Source organism: Podarcis gaigeae (assembly GCF_964106915.1).
Source record: "Podarcis gaigeae genome assembly, chromosome: 15".
NCBI lineage: Eukaryota > Metazoa > Chordata > Lepidosauria > Squamata > Lacertidae > Podarcis > Podarcis gaigeae.
Window position 1 is genome coordinate 34,078,091 of NC_139692.1, and position 18,139 is coordinate 34,096,229.

The window sequence follows — 18,139 nt, forward strand, 5'->3', positions numbered from 1 at the left end:
AGGAGGCACTGCTGGTCTCTCACCACTAGGAAGGAAAGGGGGGGGCGGACTGCCATCTGGGTTCTCCTGAGCTCTGCTGGTGTGATTCAGGGTGAGCCCCTTACCCCACTGCAATGGCCCTTAATTCTCAGTAATGATGGCACTGGGCAACCCTCCCGGGGCAGAGAGTTCTATAAGTGGGGAGCCACTGCAGAAAAAGCCAGTTCTCATGTTGCCACCGTCCGGACCCCTTGTGGAGGCGGCACCTGGATAAGGGCCTCAGATGATGACTGCAGGGTCTGGGATAATAATAATAATAATTTTTTATTTATACCCTGCCCTTCCCGGTTCAGAAAACCTGGCTCAGGGCAGCTAACGACAAATTTAAAACACTTAATTGATGCAACAAAAAACAGCATAAAATACAGTATAAAACTTGAGTAACAATAAATTCAGAATTCAAAAATCAATTTAGGGGGAAATCAATAGAGAGAGGGGGCTGTTGATATGATCCAATACAACTCTTGTTGAGATTTGTGTTGCCATAGCTGGGCTCAGATCATTGGTCTCTAGACCGCTTAGCGTCAGCCTGCCTGTTTTTGTCAGCTACAGAGAGATTAGCCTTAGGGCTAAATGACTTGTTACAGTGCGGATGGTTCTACTCGCATTCAGGCAGATTCAAGTAGAAGCCGCCTGCAAACGGGGGAAGTCAGTGACTGACGTGGGTGTGGGTGTGTGTACATGTGTTTATCAGTGCAAAGATGTTAGAGGAGCGTGAACCTTGCATGCACACTCCCCCCACACCCCCAATTCAAGCAATGCATCTTCAGACAAATGCACATGTGCCCAGGCATGGCAGAATTCCCTGACGCTTCCAGGCATGGACGATTCATCCTCTCAAATCAATTCGGCTGCCTGACACACAGTCTCTGCAGGAACAACCCCCATACCGACTGCCAGTTGCGAGAGGCCGCGACCACCCCCTTCCATTTGCAGAACCAATTTGCAGAATTTATAACAAGGCACAGCTCAGAGGCGAGCTTCGGCGGAGGGGGTGAGCCAGGTCACATCCGAGGGCTTTTAATGGGGGCATAGCCTTTTAATAATGCGCTTAGGCTGGCTTTTGACATCTCTCGTGAACGACAGGGAACGCCCACTGCAGGAACCTTGACAGCGGTTTCCACAACTGCCCCACCCCACAACCAACCGCCCACCCCGTCTCAGAAATGGTGCTGAACAGGACTGCAAAGAGAGCAAATGAAAAAGGCATTTCCCCTCACAGAATCAACACATTCCTCTAGGGGCGATCTGTTGAGGACCACATAGCATTGTAAGAGTTGGAAGGGATCCTGCAGGTCATCTAGTCCAACCCCCTGAAATGCAGGAAAAAGTTTGCCCAATGGGGGTTCGAACCCACAACCCTGAGTTTAAGAGGCTCGCGCTCTACTGACTGAGCTGTGTGTTGGATTATCTGAAGTACGTTGCTGGCAAAGCATCGATCTCTCTCAAAAGGCCCAGGTTGGTTCCCCTTCAACCTTAGGATACATTTTGCTACCACCCCAACTCCCGACCTGCCTGGCAGCGACTGGAAGCAATGTGGGGGCATGCTGGCTTGCTGGACAGCAAAGCCCAGGCCTGCAGCATTTCAGGTGGAATAACCTGCTGAATGACCTCCTCTGCCTCTGGCCAGATACATGCCATTCATTTAAAGCACAGCAAAATCACTTTGGACTCCCATGGATTTCCCCAAAGAATTCTGGAAGCCGCATGTTGCTAAGGGTACTGCAATTTCCCGAGCGGTTTATCGTCTCCACCCCCATTGTTCTGCCCAGATGCTGAGGTCCAGCTCTGAAGGCCTTCTGGTGGTTCCCTCACTGCGAGAAGTGGAGTTACAGGGAACCAGGCAGAGGGCCTTCTCGGTAGTGGCGCCCGCCCTGTGGAATGCCCTCCCATCAGAGGTCAAAGAGATAAATAACTACCTGACATTCAGAAGACATCTTAAGGCAGCCCTGTTCAGGGAAGTTTTTAATGTGTGACATTTTATTGTATCTTTGGTCTCTGTGGAAGCCGCCCAGAGTGGCTGGGGAAACCCAGCCAGATGGGCAGGGTACAAATAATACATTATTATTATATTTATCAGCCTGTCCATCCCTCTTTACAGGGACGCCTGGGATTGTAGCTGTGTGAGGGGAATGGGCAGTGCTGTTTTGATTAAAGAAGCAAGGTGCCGCTCCTCATGGAGGGCAGCGCCATGGGTGCCAGCACAAAATGGCTGCCGCGGGCAGTTGTCATAATCTCATTGCTGAGCGACAAGGTGCAAACCAGCCAACCAGAAGCATCTCTGAGGTGGACTTCGGTCAGCATCCGAAGTCAGGTCCAGTCCCAGGGTCGGGCTAACAGCAATCAATGCGGTCAGACGGTCCAGGAATCCAATGATCATGGGTTCAGGGGTCAAGACGAGCAAGAAGCCAGGAACTGCAAACATCGTTTCCAGCATTTGATGGCTGCTGGAAACTCAAGCTTAAGGCAGCTGAAGCCAGCTGCTTCTTAACAGCACGTTCTATTGAGTCCTTGAAGGCTGATGAGCTGCAGGTGGAGTCACTCCATCTTCTCCCCCCTCCAGGCTGCTGTTCAACAGGTGAAGCAGACTCCTAGCCCATTACAGAAGCAGAAATAAAACAAGGTGCCAGTACTCCGTACCAGGGAGAACTCAAAAATAAAAATAAAAATCTAGGAATCAGGACGCCTAAAATCAATCAGCACCTTTAACACATTCCCCAGGGGTGTTTGCGGAAGGCCGCAAGAAAGTGGTGTAACTTTAATTTTAATAAGTATTAAATTTGTATTACTTTGGTGACAATTGGTTAAAGATTATGGAAAATCAAGAAAAAATAATTGGCAAAAAAAAAGTGGCATCATAGTGCTTTAAGTGTGTGGTACGGACGTAGCCACAAAATGCTGGCTGGCAGCTGAAGAAGCAGCGACTAGAAACTGTATGGCGGAGCGTGCAATGGAGTATCCTGAAAAGGAGCGTAGCTGGCTGCTGCAACCCTGGACGAGAGCTCCTCACCGCAACATTGTGGTGCACAGAATACTACAGAATCTCTCACACCCATCTGTTAGTACTGCTTCTCCTCAGACAGCAAAAAGCAGGTGGTTTAAGTCCCCATTTTCAAAGTACCCAGAACTCCGTAGGATGGAAACCTCCCTGGGGGAACTAGTGAAGGAGGCTGTTGCACATGGCGCCAGCCATTTTCATCCACCCATTTCCCCTCAGATGCCTAATCCTCTTCATATGTCAAAAGGCCTCTTTCCAGGCCACGAGGGGGATGCAGATGGGAGCGTTGCCATGGTAACCTTGTCCTCAAGGGGTCTGGAACCTCGAATCGCCCGGCTGCTTGGCGAGATGGTCCTTTTCACACCACGCAGAGATCCGCTTCTCCTCAGCGGAAAACTTTTTAGCGGCTCTTATGAATGTTCTCCAACGGGACGTGCCGCCTCTTCTCCTCAGGCACAAAAGATGAGCAGCTGTTTCCTTCAAGACATACGCAGAGGGTGGGCTGCTGTAGCTGCATCATTAAAGAATAATTAAAACAGCGAGACTGAACGGAGGGACGTGGGGGACGCACATGGCCCTGATGTCTTCCTACGCTCCTCTCCACATCCAATCCTATTCTACGGCACCCGCAGAGAAGCAAGACGTGACAGGCCGAAGGATGAGCAGATCCGAGGAGGAATATCAAGCTCTATGCGTTATAAAAACACCGGGGAGTTGTACTCGTGTCTTCTGCCTACTCCGTTTCTGTGCAAATGACAAACGCACACTGCAGATAGAAATCTAGCATATAAGTGAGGCATGTCCCTAGGAACCCTCTTTCCTACTAGTTTTCTACATGCAGGGGCTTGAGTTTTCATACAGAGAAGTCCATCACTGAACTGCCTTAAAGTGGTGTGGCCCAGGCACTGGTTTGCCTCACCATCTGCTCTTTTAAGAAAACCGGACCAATGTATTGACCCCAACAAAATTAAGACTTTAATAGCCCTCAAATTGTATTGACAGACCCCATTCAAGATTACGATTTAGGTCCAATTAAGATGTATGATTTAGGCCGCAAACCAAGAGTAAGTCAGCAAGCCCAGCCGAACTCTTGAGCAGAGATCTCTAGTGCTGCAGGTAGGCATGTGTCAATATACTTGGCATCCCGTTGAGGCAGAAATTCACCAGCAGGACAGAACACAAGAAGCAGATTAGGCATCTGGCTGGCTAACAGCCTGACGTATTTAAGAATTCACGAACTGTGGAAATATAAACAGGGGAGACAGTGGATCATTTGCAGGCTGGTACAGCCTTGTGAGGATTAACCAACGGTGGTGTGGTACAGCTTAGAAAATTGTCCTTGGATGCTGTGCTTGACGACATGCCACTTTTTGTATAATTACATTTTTTTGAAGGGCTTTTTAGGTTTAGCGCAAGAGGAAGTGCAAAGAGGATGGAAGTCACAGAATCGTGGAGTTGGAAGGGAGCTTCGGGGTCATCTAGTCCAACCCCCTGCAATGCAGGAATTCTCAGCTCCTGCTTTGCCCTTGTCTTCTCCAAAACAAGGGAAACTGTGCTCAACCTGGCAAAAACAGATCAAGTGATAAAAGGAAGGACTAGCCGCTCTAGAGTATCAAGTTACAAAAGTATAAGCATGCTTCTAGCATTTGTAGAACATGAGATATGAAACAGAAAATACAGGCACTATTTTTCTCAATTTTTTTCTATGAGAAACTCTTCCTTTCATTGTTTTATTCTCCCCCACCGAATAAACTTCAGCAACATCGTTTTCTGTTGTCCCAGGTGGCATAAGCCACACCAGAGGGTTCAAACTACGAGAGGAAGGACGTCTGATTGTCCATAAGTCTAAAGGAGCATCTCAGAAGGTGCTGAAGAAGAGGTTGGATCTCTGAAACAGATTTCCTGCACTGACTGGCAGAGGGCTAGACTGGAAGACGCTGGACCTCCCTTCCAGCTCTAGGACAATCCTTTATTATATTGACTGCTAATCTTTTGCAAAGGCGGGCATCGATTCCCCCAACCCGTCTCTATCAAATAAGGACATGCAGAGAAAAACCTGTTCCAGCTCTAACAGAGACTTCACCACTGCTAACTCTTTTAAAACATATAATTTTTATGAAGGATTACACATCCAACAGCAGAGTAACTTGCAGCCTTCTGTTATTAAAAAGGTCAGGACGGCGGGCTGGAGCGGATCATAAATCTGAATGTTCCAAGGAGTTCAGACAGCGACGTCTAAAAGAGGCTGCTTCCATTTAAACCCAAAATGTGATATATTATCTGTGATCTGGCTTCCTTTGAGCTTTCCGAGCATGTTAACCAAGGGACCCAAAACCTTTTATTTATTTGTTTCAAGGCTAGTAACTCTGGAGCAGAGTACTGAACTTCCAATCAGTAGTAATATACTACCGTAACAGTCTACTATAGTAATATTATAGTAGTATAGTTAAAATTCTGCAAGCTGATTTTTTTTATATACATAAAAGGGATGCTTATCACACATTTGCATTCAGTGGATTATTTAACCAAGGTTTCCCAAACTTGGGTCTCTGGCTGTTTTTTGGGGACTACAATTCCCATTATCCCTGGCCACTTGTCCTGCTACCTAGGGATGATGGGAGTTGTAGTCCAACCACAGCAGAGGACCCAAGTCTGGGAAACCCTGGTTTAAACCAAACAAAAGGTGCAAAAGGTTTATTCCCCAGCCTTGGCCAACCTGGTGCCCTCCAGGTGTTTTGAACTACAACATGCTGGCTGGGGCTGATGGGAGTTGTAGTCCAAAACACCTGGAGGGCACCAGGTTGGCCAAGGCTCCTCCGAGCATTTATAAAACCAGCATTTTCCCCCTTCCAGTTCCCTTCCCAAATCAGTCCTCTGCCATCTTCCCTTTCTTTCCCTTCTTCTTTTTCTTCTTCTTCAAACTGCCCTGCTGCGCATCAGCCTTTTTGCCGTGTCCTTGCGGCTGCGCCAACTTTTTGGCTGGAGGACCCTCCACGGACACTTGGCTCTGGCCGCCGCCTCCCCCTCGGTTCTTCCTCTTCCTTTTCCTCTTCTTCCCTGCAGGGGCGGCGTTGTCTGCAACAGTTGTGGCGGCCTCTTTGCCGCCGTTCTCGGCACCGTTCTCCTGGGACTGGCTTGGCGGCACCTTCTTGCGGTTCTTGCGTATCTTGGTGGCAGGCAGGAAGCCCTTTTTCTTCCGCTTCGGCGCCTCAGCTGCGGCTGGGTTCTTCGGCTGGGCCGGGGCTTTCTCCTTGACCGGTCGCCTGGAAATCAAGAGAAATTGTCCAAGTTGCTTTGAAAAGACACCGGACAGAGAAACGGGCGGGCTGGATAAATCGCAGGACAGCAAAAGGGGTGGTGTGTATATCTATGATGTGGCTTTATGGCGGGTTAAGAGCAGTGGCTCCCCCCAGCCCTGTTATTATATTTATACAGGGTGAGTCCTTTAAAAGAGGCCCCGTAGATACAGAGTACACATGTTCCACACCCTGTATAAATAAGAAAAGCTCATCTATTCCAGGCTTCCCAAATCTGGGTCCCCTCTGGATGTTTCATTTATTTATGCTTGATTGCTTGATTGTAAAATATAATAAAATTATCACTAAGAAAAATCAGCAACAAAACAGTAATATGGCATTTCAAAACGTTAAAATAACAATAGACTAAAAGCAAATTAAAACTCGCATCAACTTTCTAAACACCTGGGTAGGGCCAGGGGGTGGTGGCATGGAGCCCGGGCACTTTTGGGGGTGGGGCTAACAGGGTGCATAACTGCCCTGCTACATCCTACTCACATTGCCCTCTGTGCCCCCCCCCCAGTGCACTGGGCATCATATTTAACAGGCCAAAGATTATGAAGCCGTCTTTATGCAGAGAGGCAAATAAAACCTGAGCGACCCTCAGATACATCTTCTTCATTTATGGAACTGCAACTGCAGGCGAGTAGAGTGGAAAGTTGGGAATATGGCAAGGGGGAAAGGAGTTGAAGACATCCCTGTGCTGTTCCAACCCAGGTTGCTGTTGTTACGAGCCTAGGCAGCTGCCTCAGACAGAATCACACCACTGGTCCATCTAGCTTAGTGCTGTCTACACTGACTGGCAGCAGCTCTCCAGGGTTTCAGGGAGGGGTCCTTCCCAGCCCCACCTGGAGATGCCAAGGATGGGACCTGGGACAGAGCAATGTTCTACCAGTAAGCCACATTTCAGTGGCATTATATTTATATCCCACCTTTCCTCTGAGGACTTCAAGCAGGCAGACATGGTCTTCCCTCTACTCATTTCATCCTTACAGCCACCCTGCGAGGGAGGTTGTTCCTGGCTGAGCGAGGATTTGAACCCGGGTCTCCCATGCCCGTAGTCTGTCCACTACACCAAAGAGGTTCTCCTGCTGAGGACCTCTCATGAGCTTTCATTTTAATGCAAGTAATAAATAAATGCAAGGGCCAACAATGCGATTCACATCCGGCCAGGTTTCGCCCCAAAACAAAGCACCTACGTGACGCCAAGGAGCTTCATGACGTTCCAGTAGATATTGTCGAGTCGTGTGGACCTCCCGAAGCCTTCATGCTGACTCAGCGCCTGCAGCACCTGGCGCAGCCCTGCCAGATCCACGTTCAGCTTCTGAAGGGGAAAGACCACAAAGCCAGATTGGTTGGCACCCACCAAACACTGCACCTCAAATAAGTCACGCAAACTGCAAATCGGTATCTTTACACGCTCACAAATTGGCAAGATGCGGTCCCGACCCCGCAACGGAGCTCTTGGGTCTCCCTAAACGAAGGAGCAGCCATATGTCTCCATGTTAATTAATTTCAGTTTCAGATATGTATCTCAGAGCAACTTAATATAAGCATATAAAAACAGTTTCATATATGTACAGTGGAATCTCTACTTATGGACGTAATCAGTTCCAGAGGTCCGTCTGTAAGTCGATCCGGGTTGCTGGTGCATTTGGCAGCAGTGCGCTTCTGCGCATGTACAGATGGCGGCGGCTGCTTGCCGCTTCTGCACGTGCACAAACAGAAGAAGTCACTTCTGCACGTACGTGAATCACGGCAAACCCAGTATTTACTTCCGGGTTTGCTGCGGTCGCAACTTGGATCGAGCCCAAGTAGAGGCGGTCGTAAGTAGAGGTTCTACTGTATTTGCTTTTTTAAAAAAAGTCAGATTCAAAGTAGACAAACCAGGATGGAAATCTCCACTTAAGTGTCTTCTTGGGGAAAAAAATTAATGGATGCACAAAAGACAACAGAGGCAGCGGATGTTATGGAATGATAGACAGGAGTTCCAGATAAAAGGTCTGTTGAAGCTCACTTTCGGACACCAGTCAACAGAAGCTGGCGGATATTTGTGGGCTGAAGCCAGGGCATGAATGGGAATGAAGGGAGAGCGAATGACGAAGAAACGTCCCTGCTTGAGTTCTTCGTGGATGTTGGCTGATGCCTGTTTGTGTGTGAGTGAGAATGGGAGGCTTCAAATGCGGTTGAGGCGAGTGGCGTGTGCACATTCATGCTAACACGGTGTGCGAAAAAGGAAATTGGCAGATATTTGTGAACAGGTGAAAGCTGTGGAAACCGGCAGGCTGAAGTTAGCAGATGAAGTTGCTGGGCAGATGCCAGTGGAGGTGCTCTGGGTGATGTTGCTAAATTCCAGCCATCCCACTCACTGCCCTTTCCCCCCCCCCCTCCTTCCAGGGATGTCTGAAGCCGGGCCAAGTTTTCTCAAGACCACCCACAAAAACAGCGAAGAGAACTGCAGCGCTCAAGGCCAGCCAGCTTATACTGATAAATAAAATTCTTTCTAAACACATCTACCTGTAGAGTCTGGTCTTCTTCCAAAATAGATAAAATGGGATATCTTATACCTGAGTTTTATGGTGCGTTCCTGCCCTTCACCCCCCACCCACCCGCTTGGGATCATTACACACAAAGGCTGTGCTGAGAAATGGATAATATGTGAACAAATCGCTGCTGAAGTTCCCCCGTCATTGTCAGGGCTGGGGAAGCTGTGCTGATGATTCCCTGGCTGCTGCCAATGGCAACAGATTGCCGGCGATTTCACAGAAAGACATGGTGTCTAAGGGGGGCGAGAAGGATGGTATCATTGGGAGGGAGGAAGGAAGAGACCCGGGAGAAGGAAGCTCAGGGGAAACTGGAGACCCAGAAGGGAAACTTGGGTTGGCTCCTTCCTGTCTGCTTGAGCTGTCAACCTCTCTCTCCCAGAAGGGTCCTGTCCTTGTCTCACCCACACAGCTGTCAAAAAAGCTGCAAATGATTTTTTCCACTGACAATCTAGCTCCCCAGCCCCCCAAAAACCAAACTTCTAAGTTTGGTCTTACAAGCATTTTTAGTTATGGTTCCTGCATTGCAGGAGGTTGGACTAGACCCTTGGGGCATAGCTGTCAACTTACAGATTTGAAAATAAGGGACCAGCAGCCTCAAAAATAAGGGATCAGCAGCCAAAATAAGGGATTTTAGACAAACGGCTGAAATACGAAGTTAAAAGGGACCAGATAATTTGGGAGAGCAGCGCCGGTTTTTAGCCCTTCGTTTCCAGAGGTTACTGCTCAAGACACCAGCTGATGAAACCACTTTTCACGCAAAATGAAGTCCAAGCTACGAAGATGCTGCTGCAGTTCTGTATCTTTTCTCTCGTGCTCCATCTGCAGCTCTCAGTTCCATCAGGCGGGGCGGGAGGAAGAGGGGGTGGGGAAATAGCGCTCGAAGTAAACACGCAGATCAGACCATCTATGCTAGTCTACCACTACAAATCTATGGGAGAAGCCCTTGCGGTCCTTCTCTTGTAGCCCTTGGAACACCTGCCCGCGCCTCCGCCTCCTCTCTCTGAACTGCTTTCTCAATGGTTGCCCTCGCTCTCCTCTCAAGGCTCCACAGCAATTCATAGGCTGCCCATCTGATCCGGGTCCTTCGGCGGCGCAGCCGCAGTACGGCCTAGCGGTAGCGGCGGCGCCAGGCAGTGGGGAAGCCCCAGGCAGAGAAGCTCAGTTTGGCGGCCACGAGGAGGATGGCGGCAGAAGGGCCCGAGACTCCCGGCAGTCCCGGCGGGGAGGGACTCCCGGGGGCCGAGGCTGGTGAGAGGAGGCCAGAGGGGGGTAAGCCGGGCAGCCAAGCAACCCAGTTTGAGCCTCCCTCCTCCCTGGCCGGCAGGGAGGGAGGGAGGGAGAGGAGCTGCTTCCTTTGAAACCCGGGAAATTTAAGGGACATCATCAATAAGGGACAGCAGCGGGACACGGCGCTGGGATAAGGAAGTTTCCCGCCAAATAAGGGACGGGTGACAGCTATGCCTTGGGGTCCCTTCCAAGCCTACAATTCTAAACAATCCACAATAAATAAATATGCCCAAAAGAAAGCAAAGGATCGCCTTGCATAATAACAGTTAAAGAAGAAGGGGGAGAGGAGGAATCAACATATGAGCTGGGGCTGGCATGTTCGCTTCAAGGGGGATAAAATACGAATGATTCATTCATTGCTTGATTTCATTCATTCACCCATCCGCTGAATCAGTCTCTCAGCAACAACTCATTCACTCTCTACTGGGGACCATCTGGGGACAGGCAGCTAAGCAGTCAAGATTTGCAGGGTCCAAAGGGGAGGGCGTATGAGAGCCCGACACCCGGAATGAGGTACACATGTGGATGGGGGCTGGGTTTCAGAAGCAGCCATCAGAGGGAACACAGACAGGTAAACATAGCCCCCAGCACAGGCCACGTCCAGGACAGTATGCAGGATGAGAGAAGGTAGCAAGATTTTCTCTGATGGGCTAAGATGCTCCTCAGGGAGGAGGAAGTTCAGAACCTGGGATAGGGTGGAATAGGGATTGGCCCTGGGATCTGCTGACTGAATCGGGAGGCGGCGTTGATGCCATTCCCAGCTGGAGGCCTTGAAGCTCAGACCTGAGTCCGCTTGGTTTGTGGTTGATACAAAGCGCTGGTGGTCCAGGAGATAAAGACACTGGACAAGGAACCAGGAGTCAAGACTGGCAGAACACGGAGCAGCCGCCAGGACCATATACCACCTGTCCGAAAGGATCCATGTTGGCTCTCAGTACGTTTCTGAGCACAACTCAAAGTGTTGATGCTGACCTCTAAAGCCCTAAACAGTATACCTGAAGGAGTGTCTCCACCCACATCATTCAGCCCAGACACTGAGGTTCTCCTCCGAAGGTCTTCTGCTGGTTCCCTTACTGTGAGAAGTGAGGTTACAGGGAACCAGACAGAGGGCCTTCTCAGTAGTGGCACCTGCCCTGTGGAACATCCTCCCATCAGATGTCAACAACTATACAAGACGAACAACTACACAACTTTCCAAAGACATCTGAAAGCAGCCCTGTATTGGAAGGTTTTAATGTCAAATGTTTCGCTGTGTTCTGTTATATTCTGGAAGCTGCTTAGAGTGGCTAGGGCAACCCAGTCAGATGGGTGGTGTATAAAGAATAAAATTATTATTATTATCACCATCATCACCATCCCCAATGTACAGTAAGACTTTATTTCCATCCAGCCTTATCTCATACCAAGAAGCACCTATTCTCAACTACAAAGACCTAGCGGAACAGCAATCTTAATCCAAAGAGGAAAGGTCCATATGATCAATTTACGTGAGCTAAGAGACTCCAGTGTCCCAGATAAAAGATAAAACCAGGCTGGAAGAGCAAAATCTACCTGCTGAGTCACAGTTTTTATGAGGTAGTTCAGTAGCTCCAGACATTTGATGATCTTCTCCTGGTCCACCTTGACCTTGATTTCACTCACTGTCTTTAAAGTCTGAGAAAAAAGGAAGAAAGAAAATGAAATCAATTACCACGAAAATCATATCCACAAAGAGGGACCTCAAGACATTTATGCTATTTGTTGTGGTTTCCTCAGCACTGCCACAAAAAGAGAAAATAAGGCATAGGATCAGAAAACTATCACTCCAGAACATTAAAAATCTATTGTTAGAATCATGGTGTAAAAAAGTATGGAAAGTTACATGGGCAGAAAAACTAGTGAACTTCGGGAACAAAAGCAACTGAAGGAAATGAATTATGTTTTGTGAAACTTGGTCTGCTGTTTTTGGTTTTATTAATAGAATGAAAGGGAAATAAACCAGCCCCCCCAACTACAACTCCCATCGTGCCTGACCACTGGTCACACCTGTTAGGCCTGGTGGGAGTTGCAGTTCAGCAACATCTGGCAGGCCAAAGGTAACCCCCCCCTCTTGGCCTAGGGATTGTCTCCAGTGCTAGTCCTCCTCAGAGAAATCCCATTGGAAATAATGGGCCTGACAGCTTGGGTCCCATTCATTTCAATGGTCCTATTCCTTAGGCGCCTAGCTTCTCGTGAGAGTATCAACTCCGCAAAATCATCAGGGTCCCATAGGTCTCCACATACATTTGGGTTTTTGCTGTGTGAACTTGGGGTCAGGGACAGCCCCATAAATGTGGGAGTTGGGGACTGACAAGTGCCGAACTTCACAGAGGTTCAGCGTATGCAACACGCGACACAGAACTTTGAAGTTCCACAGCAGCGGGTCACGAGTTCTCTTCCTGGTCCCCTCCTCCCAGAATGCCTTGCTCTAAGGAAGGACCCCGCTTCACCTCCTCAGAATGAGACAGAGCAGGGAGAGGAGTAGAGCCATTAATTTGATTTTGAATTGATTTTAGAATGCTGTGTTACTTTTATTGTTGTTAGCCACTCAAGAGCCTGGCTTCGGCTGGGGAGGGTGGGATGTTAAATAATAATAATAATAATAATAATAATAATAATAATAATAATAATAATAGTTGTTGTTGTTGTTGTTGTTGTTGTTGGCTGCAGAGGCATTCATTGCCCCCTGGTGTGTTGTGGGTGGGCTGGTCTTGTATTGGCCTGATCTAGCCTAGTCCTGTCCACTGTGCCGGACGGTAAAGGTAAAGGTAAAGGGGACCCCTGACCATTAGGTCCTGTCGTGACCGACTCTGGGGTTGCGGCGCTCATCTCGCTTTATTGGCCGAGGGAGCCGGCGTACAGCTTCCGGGTCATGTAGCCAGCATGATTAAGCTGCTTCTGGCGAACCAGAGCAGCACACGGAAACGCCGTTTACCTTCCCGCTGTAGCGGTACCTATTTATCTACTTGCACTTTGACATGCTTTCAAACTGCTAGGTTGGCAGGAGCAGGGACCGAGCAACGGGAGCTCACCCCATCACGGGGTTTTCGAACCGCCAACCTTCTGATCAGCAAGCCCTAGGCTCTGTGGTTTAACCCACAGAGCCACCCGCGTCCCTCTGCCGGACAGTGTCTCCCTGCAATCTTCCCCATCAACTGCTCTCCAATTCATTCGGCTAGAGATGTCTGTGCAACAGCAGGTGCTCCACCAACCGAATTATCGTCTGTTCCTTTCGCAGGAGTTTTTAAGCAGAGGTTGGGTAGCCACCTGTCAGGGATCCTTTAGCTGTGATTCTTGCCTCGCAGGGGTTTGACCCGTGGGGGTCCCTTCCAATGCTACCATTCTAGAAGTCGATGATTCCAGTAAAAAATGTTGCTATTCTTTGTCATTCTGGCGAGCAATGCAGATAAGCTGTTTCCCAGAGAAGGAGGGGAAAGAGCCAGTAACAAAGATGAGGATTATTGCTATTCTTTTATTTAAGAAAGCTATGCTGCCACAACTCCTGGGCTCGTCCCTGAGCCAAGGACCCAACCCGTATCATCTCCAGCTGGTCTGACACACAGTTTAAATAGCAGGATTGTTCTCGAGTTCGGCAAGTGAGGGGCCCTTTGTCTCCAGGTCCTGCTGCCTACAGACAGAGCAGGCCTCAATATGAACAGCACTGATCTTCAGTCTGCTCTGCGAGGAGCCACCAGCAAATCAGGACAAGATATATGCCAGAATTTACTCTGGTGCACAAACTCCATGGGGCCACAGGGTTTGCGGATTTCCTTGCCCAGCTATGCTTCTCCCTAATTATTTATTTTACTTATTTGTTGCATTTATATCCTGCCCTTTGCTCCGAGGAGCTCCAGGTGGTGTATAATTTATTATTATTATTATTATTATTATTATTATTATTATTATTTATACCCCGCCCTCCCCAGCCAAGGCCGAGCTCAGGGCAGCTAACAACCAATAATACAAACTAGTTGAATGAATACAACTTAAAAACAATATTAAAATACAACATTAAAACATTAAAATGCAACCTCATCACAGGAGGAGAAAGGAAAAAAAGAAAGAGGGGATCAAATTGACTCCAAGCCAAAGGCCAGGCGGAACAACTCTGTCCACGTATGTGGTTCTCCCCCTCCTCATTCAATCCCTACAACAACCCGGCCTAGAGCCTCTTGGCACGCCCTTGCGTTGCCATGGTAATGCCTTCCCTCCACTAGCCGCGCAAGGCCTGGTGCCCAGGACCATCCTTAGCAAACAGCTTACGGGATTCACTCTGTCTGCTGGTATGCAGAGGTGAATCTACGAGTCCAGCAGGCCAACTCCTCAGCTGAGTGATATACAGTGGTACAGTGGTACCTCACAAGACGAATGCCTCGTAAGACGAAAAACTCGCAAGACGAAAGAGTTTTTCGTTTTTTGAGTTGTTTCGCAAGACGAATTTCCCTATGGGCTTGCTTCGCAAGACGAAAACGTCTTTCAAGTTTGTTTCCTTTTTCTTAAAACCGTTACTACCCAGGGAATCCGTGCTTCGCAAGACGAAAAATTCGCAAGACGAAAAAACTCGCAGAACGAATTAATTTCGTCTTGCGAGGTACCACTGTACCTTGGTTTAAGAACAGCTTAGCTTATGAGCAACTTGGATTAAGAACGCTGCAAACACAGAAGTAGGTGTTTTGGTTTGTGAATTTTGCACTGGAAGCAGAACATGTTCCGCTTCCTGTTGAGTGTGTTCCATTTGTAAACTGAGTCCTCCGCTGCTATGGGAAAGCATGCCTTGGTTTAAGAACGTTTTGGTTTAAGAACGGACTTCCGGAACGGATTAAGTTCGTAAACCGAGGTACCACTGTATTTCTAAGACAGAGGACCCCTGCCCTCCACCTCTGTTTGCTGCCTTTGTGCCAAAAGAAAACCTTGCCGCAAACATCAACATTAAAATAAATATTTTCACTATGAGGATCCCAGACACAAATTGGCAAAAGCCAGGGTTGATGCAAAGGGCTGTTGAAGGAGCTCCTCCATTTGTGTACACATAAAGTGTATTTTTTATATTATCCAAGCTTAACTGATGCTGATGCTGCTGCTCTCTCTCTCAACACACACTCACACACATCCGTTTTTGTCACCAGGTTCAGCCCCCCCCCCCAAGCCATCAAAATATGTCGCTCATTATTGGCTTTTGTTTTTAATAACAGTGATGGATTGAAACGGACAGGCCCCCAAAGCGATCCTGTGGATTTAAGCAAGGACAAAGCACCACAAACAAATCAGAACCCGAGCTCCGCGTATATTGAATAGCCAGCATTTGAGACGAGAACACGGGTTAGCTCATGTATCATCTTTCCGGAGCAAACTGTGCCCAAAGCAGCTCACAACAGAACATACACTTATTATCAAAACACAATATCTGATTTTGAGGTAGAAGGAAAAGCTCTCCAGTTGCCTACAAGACGTATTGTGGTGTCGTACCTGATGCCTGCCAAAACAAAAATTTTACAAAACACAGCTCAGGCATTCAAAACCGGAAGAGGCAAATGCTGGGCCCTGTTTTCATCCATTCATATTTGTAGTTTCTTTGGGGTTGTGAGGGGCTGCACACATGGCAGGGGGGGATGGGGAAAGTTCCAGTGTGGAAACGTACATCCTTGCACCGATGGGACATGTTTGCTAGATCCTAGATCGCAGAAGTAGACCAAAAGAATTTAACCCCTCTGGACCTATTTTAAAATGTTCCTCCTTACCAACCAGAGTGCCCCACTGAAATTAATGGACCGAACCCGCCATGCCCATGAATTTCAATGGGTCTACTCTGACAGGGATGAAGCCTTAGGGTGCTAAGATCCTCTGGTGAGCACCTTCTCTCGGTCCCATCAACATCAGGGTTGCAGTTGGTGGTGATGAGAGACAGAGCCTTTTCTGTGGCAGCCCCCATATTGTGAGATTCCCTCCCAAGAGAGGCTAGACTGGCTTCCTCCTTGTTCTTCTTCCTCCAGAAGGCTAAGACCTTCCTCCTCTTCAGGAAGGCCAATGGAAACTCAGGTGCAGGCGATGCTGATCGCTGGGCTGCCATCAGGGCAAACTGTACTTTAATGGCTGGTCCTAAATATGTTTCACTGTATTCAAACTATTGCTTTTAAATAGTTTTGGTTTTACGACTTTGAGTTTTTAATGTTTTAAAAAAACGTTGCGAGCCACCTGGAATCCCAATTTGGGAGAACTGCAGGATACAAATAGATTTAAAATAATAATAATAAACCCATATTAAAGCTGGGGAGTTTATGGTTTTTATGATTATTTTATCATCATGTTTGTTTTACTATCGATGCGCTATAAAATGTGTTCTTAACACTGTACATCTCTCTGAGATCTTTTGATAAAGGGCTGTATATAAATTGAATAAATTGAATAAATAAATAATATATTTTCTGGAATCAATTTTGGAGCGAAGGCACAGAAGACAAGTTGCCCGCGATTGCTCAGGCATAGCGGAGAGCCTGAAGCACGGCTGACCCCGCAAATGGCATCCCAACCAAAATGGATACAAATAAGGTCAGGAAGTTCTTATTATGTAAGTGAACACAGAGATGCAGAGGCCCGCAGCTAGTTAGGATGCTATTTTAGGCGACTGTCACATATTCTCCCCTAATAGCCTCTTTCTCCTCCCCCAGACTCCCTTTCCTTCAGCTTCCTGTTACACAACACGCTGAAAAAGGACGGCTCCCCAACCTGTTAACTCCTGCAATCATCTGTCTTGCGTCACCTGCAGCAGGTGGACTAGACACCGTGCGGCCCTATTAAATTACAAGCCGGGGTGAAAAGGAGGGCACAGCGGGAAGCGGAAGGCTGCAGCAAACTGGGCCCCAGCGAACGATTTACCAGAAGCACCTGTCAAAGGGAAAAAACGTCTCCAGGTGTCTGTTTCCTGAGATTTATATATGAGAAATGCAGGTAGCAGTGTTGGGTCCACTGCACAGAGAAAGAGAGAGAGAGAGAGAGAATATCTAGGAATAGCAGGGAGGTAATATCTGTGTTACAGCTAGCTGAAATGTCACTTTTGAGTTTTCCACAGCGCTTCTTCAGGCGAGATGAAAAGGAAAGAGGAGGAGGGGTGGGCAAAAAGGGCAAGGAAATGTCTCTCTTTACCTTGTAAGATGGAGTGGGTGTTAAGCAAGCCCAAATGTTATTGAGGCTGACAGAGAAAAATACAAAACTTGATATATTTTCCAGTTTTTTAATCAAACCAAGACTTTTTATATAGATAAAGAAGGGGAGGAGGAATAGAGAAGGCGGGGAGAAATAAAAAAAAGAATAGAAAATAGGTTAAAAGAGAAAGATAGAAATGTAAATTCTGAAAGTAAAGAACTTCCAATTCTTCATCTGTCTCCTATATAAAAACAGTATTATAGTCCAATTTACTATAACACCCCATAAAGCAACTTTCTATAAACAAACATCATCTTCAACCCTCAAATCCAGATGTCATTATTTCTTTCTGACGCAAAAAGTCTGTAAGAGGTTTCCAATCTTTGGCAAATGTTAACAATGACTTTTCTCTGATTAAACATGTCCATTTTGCCATCTTAGCGAGCAAGCCTAATTCTATCTGACCGTGCTGGGTTGCAAAACAGATTTAAATACTGCAGAAAGTAATGGTTCTTCTCCCTTTGAAAGTATCGTATACATTCACCTCCAGCTGTTTTTGCCAACAACTCCCATCAGCCCTTGCCAGCATGACCTGCTAAATACAGTGGTACCTCGGGTTAAGTACTTAATTCGTTCCGGAGGTCTGTATTTAACCTGAAACTGTTCTTAACCTGAAGCACCACTTTAGCTAATGGGGCCTCCCGCTGCTGCCGTGCCGCCGTAGCACGATTTCTGTTCTCATCCTGAAGCAAAGTTCTTAACCTGAAGCAATAATTCTGGGTGAGCGGAGTCTGTAACCTGAAGGATGTGTAACC

The 18,139-nt window shown here is 47.7% G+C and overlaps 1 protein-coding gene and 1 long non-coding RNA gene across 3 annotated transcripts in view; both read right to left on the reverse strand.

Annotated features, from left to right (window-relative positions):
- Positions 1-5,130: 5,130 nt before the first annotated feature.
- The window catches only part of LOC310832731, a 150,634-nt gene continuing 137,625 nt past the window's right edge, over positions 5,131-18,139 (reverse strand). The window contains exon 2 of the long non-coding RNA XR_014558379.1: positions 5,131-5,604. This is a non-coding gene — a long non-coding RNA (uncharacterized lncRNA). The remainder of the gene's footprint in view (positions 5,605-18,139) is intronic.
- Positions 5,131-18,139, reverse strand: part of MYBBP1A (MYB binding protein 1a) — a 55,623-nt gene continuing 42,614 nt past the window's right edge. The window contains exons 25-28 of one of the 2 annotated variants that reach the window (XR_014558320.1): positions 11,718-11,819; positions 7,533-7,657; positions 5,835-6,300; positions 5,131-5,586 (exon numbers count right to left, since the gene is read on the reverse strand). Coding sequence is in view for 1 of the 2 variants with exons in the window: in XM_083714335.1 (XP_083570461.1) it covers positions 5,904-6,300; positions 7,533-7,657; positions 11,718-11,819 (624 nt within the window). In the remaining variant the exon portion in view is untranslated. Of the gene's footprint in view, positions 5,587-5,738; positions 6,301-7,532; positions 7,658-11,717; positions 11,820-18,139 lie in introns of those variants that run through there. The other variant, XM_083714335.1, reaches the window with a different exon arrangement.